The following is a 12,496-nucleotide window of genomic DNA, read 5'->3' as shown; positions in this document are numbered from 1 at the left end:
GTATCACAATAATTCTGTAATTTGACTATTGTGAGTGGTACTGTATCTCTGTGGTATGCTGATTTAGAATCCCTGGGATGCTACCATTTAAGGCCATTTGTAAATATTCATTCCTCTCCCTGGATAACCAAGTACTTCATATTTTCAAATCAAAAGGTATTGTCACGCTTTCTCTAGCCTAAATCTCTCGGAAGGGAAAGAATGCCATTTGTACTCAGAGCTAGAGAGTATGGGATATAGGAGCTGTCCTGAACTTAGACAGCCACAAAGAATGAAGGTTCAGAACCACTTCTCTATAGGTGGCCCTGTTCCAGACCCATCCACAGCCAGCAGTGAGTAGGTGTGTTCAACTGTGCTCGGTCTCTTTTGTGTTGACTCTGCCTTGTCTTCTCACAGGGAGAACCAGGGGACCCTGGGGACCGTGGTGCACCTGGAATGCCCGGACCTCGGGTATGACTCTCCCCATTCATGTTCTGTCTGTGCCTCCCTCCAGTTGGGGTTCTGTATGAGTAACTTACCTCTTCTGGGTGTGGCACTGGAGGCCTCAAAAGAAGCACAAGGACAATTGGAAAAGAGCAAGTTAGCAGGCATGGCATATCCATGGGGCTCTGTTGTGATGCCCAGAGTCTGGTCACAGCAGAACCAAGGTCACCTCCTGGGGACAGGTGCTAGGGGATGGAGTGGTTCTGCTAGAGAGACTTGCTGCATAGGAGAGGTTTCAAGGAACTGTGCAGACCTAGGAAAAAAGAATTCACATCTACTGACTTGTTTGCCCTGCTAAGGGCTGAGCAAGGGAATGGGCATTTTACTTCCTCCTTCTCTTCCTCCCCACATTTCGATCTTTCTTCTCTCAGTTTTTCCTCCCATGGCCTTTGGTGTCTGGTCCTCTTTATAAATTCAGTGACAGAGAAGTCCAGTTGGGACCGTCTGCAAGTTCATTGCTCACTGGGCTTCCAGCAGACAAAGCAGTGTGAAACTTGGGTGTAGAAAGGAGCAGCGGGCAGTGTCCCGCCACCCGGCTAGCTTTGCCCAAAATAATTACACGGAAATTGTATTCTTTTAAAACACTGCCTGGCCCATTATCTGTAGCCTCTTATTGGTTAATTCTCACATCTTCCTTTAACCCATATTTAGTAATCCGTGTAGCACCACGAGGTGTGGCTTACCAGGAGAGATCTTAACCTGCATCCATCTCAGAGAGGAGAATCATGGAGACTCACTATGGCGACTGCCTGAAGCGTCTCCCCAACTCTTCCAGAATTCTGTTCTGTCTATTCCGCCTACCTAATTTTCTGTTCTCTTAAAGGGCCAAGGCAGTATCTTTATTAATATTGAAAGTAACACATAGACACTCCTCCATCACTTGGGTGGGGAAGCAGGCTATTCAACCCGTGATTGACAGGATGCTGCCATGGAAGTCCGACAGCCCAGGGCCTTGTGCCAATAGCTTTCATTCTATGCTTGGATTCATCACTATGGACTTTCCTGGTGGGCTACAGGATCCTGCTTCCCAAAGCCCTCAGCTCAAAATCCCAGCACAGACAGGGCTAGATCTTGGCATGCATGTGCATATACTGCCAACTTTTAAGTTCTGAGGGACGCTGTAGCCAGACAGACTGTTAGGAGACCTGCCCCTCCATCTGCTCCACAGTGTGTGTGTGCTGTTTAAACACAGTGCCTGGCTCTCTCCCCACTCTACAGTGTCCCCTTCCAGTCAGGAAAAGTGTGGATCCTACATCAGGACTTGCAGAATGGAGGGGTTTAATAATTCCTCCCAGTTAGAGTACAGAATGGCCCGGATTGTCCAGGTTAGCTGGTACTGACAGGGACTGAGCCAGGGGAAAGCCTGTCAGGTCACCTTGCTGATGGCCCGTGATCAAACTCAGTGTGCACTTGACTGGCGTCCAGCATTTGCAGCCCCACTTGGTTGCTTATGCTTCCCCAGCTCCGCCTAGGAAGCAGTTCACACAACAGAGGAGTCCATTCCAGCTGAATTCAACTGAGAACTTTAGTGGTGAACAATTTGCTCAGCTCTGTTTAGGGCAGGTTTTTTTTTTTTTTTTTTTTTTCGAGATGTGCTGTAAACGTGGGGTATTGATGGCTTCTGTAGGCTACATAGAGGATTCCAGATTGTGCTAACTCTGTATGTTGGGTCATTTCATGGAACCAGAGCTCCAGGCTGACATGGATGTGTGCACCAAACATGCATTTGTTTCGCACACCCCCACTGCCTTTCTTCTCTTCCTTTTTTTCCTCTCTCCCCTATCCCCTCCCTCTTTTCCCACATCCTTTTCTTTGCCTTCCTCTGATAAACAGTGCTCCTACTGGCCTTCACTACCAGTTGATTTGGCACAGCTCCGGGAAGAATCCACATCACTAGCTGGTTCAGTGTTTTACTCATGTGTCTACTCATCAGAAAACCACATTTCCTAGGGATATGTATATTAAACATATGTATATATATATATTATATATCCATATATAATAAACATATGTATATGTAAATAGTGTGACAGATACTCAACACAGTTTCCGTTGAGGTAATTGGCGATTTTTAAGTCATTCGTTTAGGAACTAACCTGCCATGCACCTATTCTTACAAGGCCCTGGTGACAGAGCAGCTGATAGCCATGAAATGGGACACTTCTGATCCCGTCTCTCATGTCAGCCTGCCTGCACAGTGCTAGTGGGAGAAATGTCTTAATTCTTTGGTGTGCTATGACAAACTGCTTCAGGTAAGGTGACTTAAAAACAACAGAAACTTGTTGCTCTCAGTTCTGGAGGCTGGAAAGTTTAAGGTCCGGGTGCAGGCAAGTTTGGAGGCTTCCAGATGCTTTCTTTCTGCTTTGTAGATGATCCTTACATCTCTAGATGCTATGGCGGTACCTGAGGTTCAGAATAAGATGGACAGTTAAAGGACAGCAGGATAGCAGCCCCCATGACAGCTACGACAGGCTCACTCAAGCCTTTTTTTCTCTTTTCTTTCTTTTTTTTCTTTTTTCTTTTCTCTCTCTCTTTTTTTTGGTAAAAGCACTAATCCCATTCATGACAAATCTACTGAAATGAATGATCACCTCCCGAGGGCTCCGCCCCAGAGTAAGTCACTGAAGAAAGAGTATGTTTTAACACAAAGTTTTGGCGAGAGCATTCAGACCACAGTAGAAATGTCATGAATGAGAAAAAAAAATTGACAAGGGACAAGAATTGGTGTGAACCTCTTCATGGCAAGCTTTCACCTAGAAGCCTGGTTTCTTAACAGACTTAGTCTTCTAGGATGCTCTCCATTGCAACACATCAGGGAGGAGAAGAAACTCAACTCTCCCCTGCTTTTGAGCACACGGACTGCCTGACTTTAGGAAAAGACTAAACAGTAACTAATCATAGGGACACATTCTACCCCTGCTTCTCCTTCATTTCTGAGCCAAGAGTGGCCTCTCAGGCTCCCTGATGTGTCCCTGAGACCTGGAGTTACCATGGATCCGAGAGTCCTAGGTATAGGCTCCTTGTTGATTGGAATTGCAAATACTCGGGTTCACGATGAGCAAACGCAGTGTGCATGAACTCTGGCAAGAGCTGTTTCTTTTTGGGAAAGCAGAAAGCAGTATGAGGGAGCATGGAATTCCTATCTGTAGAAAGAATGAGCCCTTTGGGCTTCATGCCTCAGGGTCTCTGGGACTTAGTGTTCCTTTTGAGAGAGCCAAGACCCGGGGCTTGCAGTTACTGTGGTTGTGTGGGCCCAGCTGGGGAATGCCAGCCATGTTTGAAGGCATGCATAGATGATGATGGAGCTTTGTTATTCTGTCTACAGGGAGAAGTTGGGGAGCAGGGCCTTGCAGGTCATCCTGGCGAGAAGGTTAGTTTGATCATATTTTTATTTATTCAGCTCATTCTTTTAATTAACGAATCAGCATCATACAGCACATCTTAGGTAAACATTTTCAGGTGTCAAGAAGGATACCGTCTTTTGAAAGTTTATTACATTTATTTCATGTCTTCATTTGTTTGCTTAATGTGTTTCAGCATGTCCTATGTATCAGTAGTTGTTTTGAGCATTAGAGCCCAGCTAGGAACGGAGAGAATATAGATGATAGAAGAACAGTTGAACACTGTAGTGACGGAGGCACGCCATCCTGAAGAGGGGGCTAGGGATGTCAGAAAAGAAAGTGAAGGAAGGACTGACATTGTGGCTGAGTCCTGAAAAGATGGAGAAGTCAAATATCTAGAGAAGTAGGGCGACAGTTCCTAAGAGAGGCAACGGCGCACACAGGAAGGATCTTGGGGTACCCTAAAACAGATTCTCCAGAATTTTCCCTTGTGCAGAGCTCTCCTTTCACGTCACTAAGCGTGAGATCTATGAGGGGATGAAAAGCATGCGACCCAGGACCTCTTTCACAGGGACAACCTCCCACTGGTATCTCCTGCTTTTGTTCTCTTAGGGGGAAGTTGGCCTTCCTGGTGCTCCAGGCCTCCCAGGACTGCGTGGAGAGAAAGGAGACCAGGCAAGTGTGACTGTCTCTTCCCATCAGGGCTATTGTGCTTGTGCCCAAGGAAAGATCCTCTCCTGGAGTCTAATACCTTTAGGATGAAGTGGTGATTTTGACTGGGAGAATAGAACTACTCTAGGCATTGAAGGGAGAGAAATACAAGAAGATCAGAGTCTAGAGTCCTGAAGCAAAGATGAAAGGACAGTGGCCAGGAGATACCTCTGGGAAGATTAGGGCATCCTCAGAGGAAAGGAGGGGTAGAGGTACCAAAGTCAGGAGTCAGCTGCTTCAAGAGCCTGCTTGGAGTTAGGCTTCACGGTGGCCGGACTGCAGATGAGGCAAAGACTATGATGAGGGGTGGGGAACAGGTGGGACGCATGTTCCCATTGCTCAAGGTCAGAGTGCCCTTATCCAGAGAGACAGTGGTTAGTATTGTGTTGGGTTCTAAAGCTTTTGAATTGTGTTTTTTTTACTTTAGGGAGAAAAGGGTGAACTGGGACTTCCTGGGCTAAAAGGTGCCCAAGGTGAAAAGGTAGGGGCTGCCTGCTTTCATCCTTATTAGTGGTTTTCCTAGCAGAGAGAGAGAGAGAGAGAGAAGGGAGGAAGAGAGAGAAAAGATGTTTTACAGGATGTATTTGTATTGCCGCTAAGCATGTTTCTGAGTAATCCTGACACCCAGAAGCACTGTTACACTGTCTTAAGGATCTATCAACACTGATATTCTCTTTTTTTCCCCCAGAAAGTCTCTGACTAGATAGTGATCTTATGATCTTTGGGGAAGTTCAGAATGTCGTTTCTCCACCCAGGACCAGATTAGGATGCTGCACCTTTCCAGGAACTTCTGTTCAAACTTGGATTCTCAGAAACGCAATTTCTCTTAGAGATGCTCCTTCCCAGAATCTGGACGCTCGGGGAGACCACAACGCTGTAACTGCTTTGGCAGAACTGCCTGTAGACGTCTAAAGAATCTGGGTCATCTTAGGTTCCCCTAGAGCTCTGGGTAATAATAAATCTAAAATAAGACGCTACAGCAACACTGCCCCCTTCTGACTGGGCTTTGCAAGTCCATGCCTCAGCCTTGCCTTCCACTGATACATTCCCACCCCAGTCTTTTTGTGCTGCAGATAGAACCTTGGAATTGGGGAATAGTAATTCTTGCTTGTCAAGGGCAACTGAGAGCTGAAAACACAGACACACAGGATTGGAATCCAGACCTATCTATGTCAAACTGATCTCAAACCCATGGCTTTTCTGAAGTCAAGCCTCTCACTCAAAGTTGGAGGGTCTCCCTCCTGCAACACACCCTGCTGGCAACCGTTCTTCCTGTATAGCTCTGGGATGGGCAAGGAGGCTGCTGCCAAGGCATCCTGTGTCCTCTGCTTTAGACACATCTTCCATTTGTACCCATTTGTGTGTTTTTCCACCCTCCCCCACTAGGAGGCGCTGGGGTTAGAGCTCTTGACTTTGTTCATGGCAGGATGATAGGGGACATGATCACCTCGAGAGCGCTAGAACACAGACTTGTCAGGAAGGAGGCAGAGTCATCCTGTGATTGTGGTGGAAGTGCTTGTGGAACTTCTGTACTGTCAGTCCAATTGAAAAGCTGGGTTCTGAGTGTGAAATTCGGTGCTTGGCTGGCTGCTCGCCTGTGCCTGTGCAAAGGGACTGAGGCTTCTGTGTCTCAGTGTCTTTATTTTTGAAATGGGGAGGAAATCACGTTAACAATAAATCAGACCTAAAGTCAAATACCACATGCTACCTCTCATGTGGTATCTAGATTTTATGAAATGTCTGTGTATATGACACGTATATGATGATGTGAATGTGTATGTGACATTAAAGTAATGTGGGCTATTTGGATGAGGAAGGGTCCATCAGGTTGATGGTGCAGGACCAGAGTACATCACATATATTAATATAATGTCATTATGAAACCTGTCATTTTTTATACATATTGAAAAACTAAAGATATACTTTATGGACTTATCTACAGAGATGAATCAAGTTCACAAACATGAGATACATAATTTAGAATGCTCTTTGTAGCAGAAGAAACAAGCAAGAGGAACCCTACCTTTTTAGTGCTTATGGATATGGTCGGGTTTCAAGCTTGGCTCCCAAACTTAAGCTATGCACAATAATAATCCTAGTTTATGTAGGCATATGAGAGCAGTCTGCCTCTCCTGAGAAGGTGGTACAGCTCTGGGGGTGTCTCTAAGGGGATGAGACTTCAGTGTGGCCATTGAGGTAAAGTACATATGTGGGAGCATTTGCCATAACAGGTCAAACACTGGCATTGGTGGCAGCAGTAGAAACAAATTCAGTTTCCTCATTATTATTTCAAAATGCTGGAAGGGCACGTGGAACTTCAATAACCTGTAGCTATGCAGGTCAGTCTAGATGCTTTAAAACACGTCTGAGATAGTTTATAATGTAGAGTGTGTGTGTGTATCTGTCTGCCTATCCTCCCAAGTCCTGTCCCACCTAACTATAATTTACTAAAGTCTGTGTAGGGAGAGCAGTTCTGTTTTCTGGAGTGGGAGCGTGTTATTATAGACATTTCTTGGCATAAGCAGAATTGACAGGATTAAGATCACGTTTTATTATCTTTCTTCATTTCTTCTAGGGTGAGGCTGGTCCAGCAGGCCCCCCTGGTTTACCTGGAAGTGTAAGTTACCCTGATTCTAATCTTAACTCCTCTGAATTCTCAAGGCAGTGGGATTCCCTCTACGCCCATACTTGTACACTTGTGCATGAGCACACTACACACACACACACACACACACTCACACACACACACCACTTAATTATTATTAGGCCCTCATTAGTTCACCATTAACTAGACCTACTCCTAGCTAGCTCTTCCTTATTTATTCACTTTTTCAACAGAAGCACAGTTACTGTTTATCAGAATATATCATAGACACTGGAGAGTACACATCCACCTGCTGCATTCAGGGAAGCTGAGATCCAGAGACAAGAGGTCATTTGCTCAGGGTGGGGCCACAGTATCATAAGCCAAGCCTAGGGTTCCTCTCCCACCGGCATTCTCGGGGTCTAGAGACAGGCTATCTAATGCCATCCTTAGCTTTGCAGTTGGTGGCCTTTTAATATATCCAATAGATTTTTGCCTGATAGTGAATGGAGTGTTAGACAGAAGCAGCAGTGAACATGAGTGGCTGTGAAGGGAGAAAGAGATCCCAAGATAATATGATTCTCTTTTGACAACATTCCGCTTTTCCCTGATCAAAAAGGAGTAGTCAGAACCTTGTAGCATATATAGCATAGATGTAGCTTTTGTCTGGCACCTTTAGTTTATAATAATAAATATAAAATGGCCACTTTCATTATCAGTTATCTTATCCCCAAGAGTTCTGCAATGGGCCTAGTTTTGGAATCATTTTTATTTCAGTATTTCCTCTGCTTCTTGTGGTTCTGTTTGGGCAGTTGACAGAGACATTGCTTGTGACTGTGTTTGCAAGTCCTGAGAGAACTGGAGATAAATTCCCCTCTGGCTTAAACCGGATTTTAATCTTTTCCCTCTACCAGCGCCAGTTTCCTGGGGAAAACAGAATTTCTTGAGGGGTTCATTCAGTGTCTTTCTAGAATAAGCTCTCTCCTGCCACAATGGCTACGTTTATCTACAAACTGTGTATACGTTGTAATGTTGCTTATAATGATGACACGATAATCTACATGATTATAACAGAATTAAGTAAGTCCTGGACTTCCCATATCACAAAATCCAATTTTATACAGTACACACGTAATCACTCACAGACACATAGGCACGCATATCCTCACATACACACACTTACACAGCTCCACAGACATATAAACACACACATATCCGTGCACACATGTGAATACAAATACATTCATGCACACACATACACACTCTCGGCTGTCTTGAGCTTTTATGGATGAACACACTAAATAGAGCAAGCTAAGCAGGAAAAATCAGTATATTGGTTGTTGAAGGATTGCGAGCAAAGGCTTCCATCCGATGTCAGTTTCTGACTCTCCATGGTCTTCTTGCTCAGATGCTTTCAGGAAGCTCATGCCTCGTTCCTTCAGTTTCCTTACCCATAAAACATGACAGAGGCACATCTCCACGTGTCAGTGGCCAGTGAAATCATCCCTTGGTGCATGGGAGCCGCTATCAATCATGTACTTAGGTTTACTAGTCATATACTTCTTGCACTAAATGATGTATTTCCACGTCTTTATAGTTGCTTGTAACCATTCACGTGGGCTCTAAACACACTGAAACACAGCAGTGGTTTAACTGGGAGGAGTCTGGAACTAGAGACTTGAAGGCCAAGAGTGGAAGCTATGTTTTACCTTTTGTGGTGAATCTTCGTGTTCCTTTGCCTACTTACCATGTCCCTTTGGGTTTAGCTCTGGGCCAACGTCTGGCACGCCTCAGGCCTCACAGAGAACTTATAGGCTCCCCGAGGAAGGAAATTAAGGTATATAAATAAGAAAAACAGTCAAGTTATCCCCATTTGTAGATGATGTATTTTACATAAAACACGCTAAAGCTTCCACTGGAAGCTTCTAGAAATGATTGACACTGTCAGTAAAGCAGCAGAATACAAAATCAGGTTAGAAAAATCATTAGCTTTTCTATTTATTGGTATCAAAAATGCTAAGAGAAAGGTCCTGGCCATGCTCCACTCACGGTAGTCTGAAACGATATCCAGGAATAAACCTAAACAAGGTGATGACGGACCTCTACAGCGAAAACTTTAAATATTTGAAGAAAGAGATGGAGGAAGACATTAAAGCACAAAACATCTCCTATGCTCAGGAACTCATAGAATTCATATGGTTTGATCATCTGCCAATTTGCAGATTCAATGCAATCCCAATAAAATTTACCACGACCTTCACAGAAAAAGAATAGAAACCCTAAAATTCAGATGGACACCCAGAAGGCCCCAGACAGCCGAAGAAACCCTGAGCAAAAATGAAGAATGCTGGAGGGATCACCGTTCCAATCTCCAGCTATATTACAGAGCTATAGTAATAGAAACAGCATGCCACCGAGTCAGACATGTAGACGAGTGGGACAGACAGAAGCACCAACGGTGGGAATGCATTCTAATCACAGGTGCAAAAGAGTGCCGTCCAAGAACATCCAGTACAGTTGGTGGATATATTAAGAGGACTCAACGACCTCTTAATTATATTATTTATATAATTAATTATATAAATTATGTTGGAGTACTAGAGAAGAAAGCGGCATCTATGGGGACAATCAGAGGAGTCCTGGAGACTGGGCCCAAGTTAAAAGAGGAACAGTGTTTCAGGCCCAAGGAGTCGTATCTGTGAAAGGACTGAGTTTAGCCTGGATGGTGACAAAGCTGGGGAGTCACTGAAGTCATGACGGTCTCCACTGGCCTCTCCACGAGCCAGTGGCTGGGCCTCCTCACTATTCTCCTCTTCACCCCTGTCCCTGGCTAGCGCAGGACAGGTTAATACTAGAAAAGGATGCAGTGACCTGGATTCCGTGTCCTAGGCAGCCTTCTAGTTGTCTGCATGGAGTATTCCATTTTGGCTTTGAGGAGGTGTTTACCCCCCTCTTACTGGTGAGGGCAGAGAAACTCAAAGATCATATCCAGAGTCATAGAAGGGTCGGGCTTTTAAATCTACCTATTGCACACCCTCATTAATGTATGCACACATATGCACATCATTTAAAGAAAGCTGGTTCTGTTGGACAAATTTAATGAAAATAAAAGACACGGGCAAAGCTGGACACACATATAATCCTACTACCTGGTGGGTAAACATGGGAGGCTCAGGACTTCAAGGTCATTCTTGGCTATTTAGAAAGTTTGAAGCCAGCTTAGACTATGAGATTCTGTCTCAAGAATATAAACCCAAAAAGATACTTTTTTTTGGCTAGGGTAGCCACTAGTAGGCTATCTATGCCCCAGTGGAACTTCACACCACGTATCGATGGGCAACACTAGCCATAATACTCAGTGAACCATCAAAACAAGAGGACATGGAGCTGGGAGAGGGAGTGGGGAATGGATATGATCAAGGTATATGGCATGCATGCATACATTTTTTAAGGAATAAAAAAATGCAACTCTTCTCTCCCCCAGAAAAGACAAATATAAAAAAAGGCACTTCAAGGATGTGCTCCTTGACTTGACAAATCTCTGAGAGGCAGCAAGGTTTTGACAAATGAAATGGAAGACTCCTTTGGTTGTGAGCTTTCTAACGTGTGTGGTTTCCTTTCCAGCCATCAGTGTTCACACCGCACCCTAGAATGCCAGTAAGTAGCAGCGGTCCCTGGATGCAGCCTGTTGCACCAGCTCATCTGGTGATGCTGCGGGGCATGGGCGGGGGGATGGCCTTGGCAGTTCTGTGGATTTGATTCTCAGTCCTTCATGCTGCTTAGGCAGCACCAGGGTTTCTAGAGCTTGTCCTGGCAAAAATAGGGATAAATTACTACAAGAAACTGGTTCTCATGGCAGGCAGACCTTCTAGGGACATAATTTGGGGGTCAAGAACATAGGCCATACTCTCTTTGTCTAGAGTCCATTTTTGCTGGGGCCAGAACTGCCCATTGCTTTGAGACTAGAAATATTGGAGATGCCAGAATATTCTATGCCAATGTTGGCCATGAAGAGACCATCGATGGGAATACTTTAAACCCTTAGTCCCCTGAAGTTGGTTACTCCATAGAGATAATTTCCAGAATATTCCATTCAGACTGCTTGCGGGGTAGAGTTTCAGTGTCTTCCTGCAGACACTGAGACATTTAACAGAAAGATGAAAATCAGCTCCATAGCCTGCAGACTGAAGGCCCCTTTCCTCCTTCTTCTATGAAGACTTCTGAAAAAGTATTTTCAGAATCTCTTTATGCTGCTGGCAGCACTGAGGCCAGGAAACGTTTGACACCACCACTAGCAGCAGCAGCAAGAGCTGCCCACTCCTCCTTGTTTTAAGACAGGGTCTCACTCTGTAACCTTGGTTAATCTGTAACTCACTGTATAGAACAGGGTGGCTTCAAGTGCCGAGATTCTCCGCCTCTGCCTCCTGAGTGCTTGGATGAAAGACCACCATGCCTGGCTCCTCTCCTCCTTTTGTGGCTCTTCTCTCCTTGTGATAAGATCCGTGTTTCACAACACAGGACAGCTGAGAGAGCGGAGTGGAAAGACCCATGGTCCACCACTGCTGTCTCCATTTCTCCAATAAGTCGATGCGACTTCAAGGACACAGATCTTGCATATAATAGAAAGATATGTGGCAGGGAGACACGGAGTCCGATGATGAAGTCATGGGAGGATGAGGAAGGACATTAAGCTTGAACATGAGACAGGAAGGAAGTGCAGGGGTGGGCATCTCCATGCTGCCTAGATTTCAGGAGTCGTCAGATGTCTGTCAGCCATAGCAAGTGCCTTTTGTGATGTGTTTGAAGGCTAATCTCCTCCCATACACAATCAGGACACCCGTCTCACTGCCTCCCTTCCTGCACACCTCTACCATCTATTAATTGAATACCTGATTCTGAACCTTCCCATTTCCTCCAAACTGGCCACATCCTCCTATTAAGCATCTGTAGAGTCAGGTGCCTCCTCCACAGAGTCTGCTAAGGTTTCAACTCTACACTTGAGTGGTCTGACCCTCTGACACAGAAGAACCATCCACGGATACAATGTAGAGCAAGGTCTTTCAAAGCCAATCTCTTTCTTGAGGGAGACATGTAGAGAGATGTGCTGGGCAGATTCAGTTCTTGACAGAAAAAGTGAGGAAACCTTTGCCTCAAAATGCAGAAGAAATATTTTTCTTTAGATGTCATTTCCTCGCTTTGAGCCCCAGAGTGGCTACTCACTTCCTGAAAAGTACACATTCTGAAGGAAGGACACCTACTGAGACTCAAAGTCGGATACAGGGAGCACACTCACCCCCTTTCTCCTTATTTGCTCTTCCAGTGGAATAGTCTAGAAATTGTCTCTATGAAGCAACTGTAGACAAGCTTTAATCTCGGG

At 45.0% G+C, this 12,496-nt stretch overlaps 1 protein-coding gene across 1 annotated transcript in view; it reads left to right on the top strand.

Moving 5' to 3' along the window:
* Col22a1 (collagen type XXII alpha 1 chain) overlaps nt 1–12,496 on the top strand; it is a 223,730-nt gene that overhangs the window by 110,471 nt on the left and 100,763 nt on the right. Inside the window, exons 26-31 of the mRNA XM_038343103.1 lie at nt 397–450; nt 3,809–3,853; nt 4,437–4,499; nt 4,963–5,016; nt 7,111–7,152; nt 10,744–10,776. Of these exons, the coding sequence (XP_038199031.1) occupies nt 397–450; nt 3,809–3,853; nt 4,437–4,499; nt 4,963–5,016; nt 7,111–7,152; nt 10,744–10,776 (291 nt within the window). The remainder of the gene's footprint in view (nt 1–396; nt 451–3,808; nt 3,854–4,436; nt 4,500–4,962; nt 5,017–7,110; nt 7,153–10,743; nt 10,777–12,496) is intronic.

Source organism: Arvicola amphibius, chromosome 9, assembly GCF_903992535.2.
Source record: "Arvicola amphibius chromosome 9, mArvAmp1.2, whole genome shotgun sequence".
Lineage (NCBI taxonomy): Eukaryota > Metazoa > Chordata > Mammalia > Rodentia > Cricetidae > Arvicola > Arvicola amphibius.
Note: the sequence above shows the minus strand (reverse complement) of the source record. Positions and strands in the feature narration are given on the sequence as shown.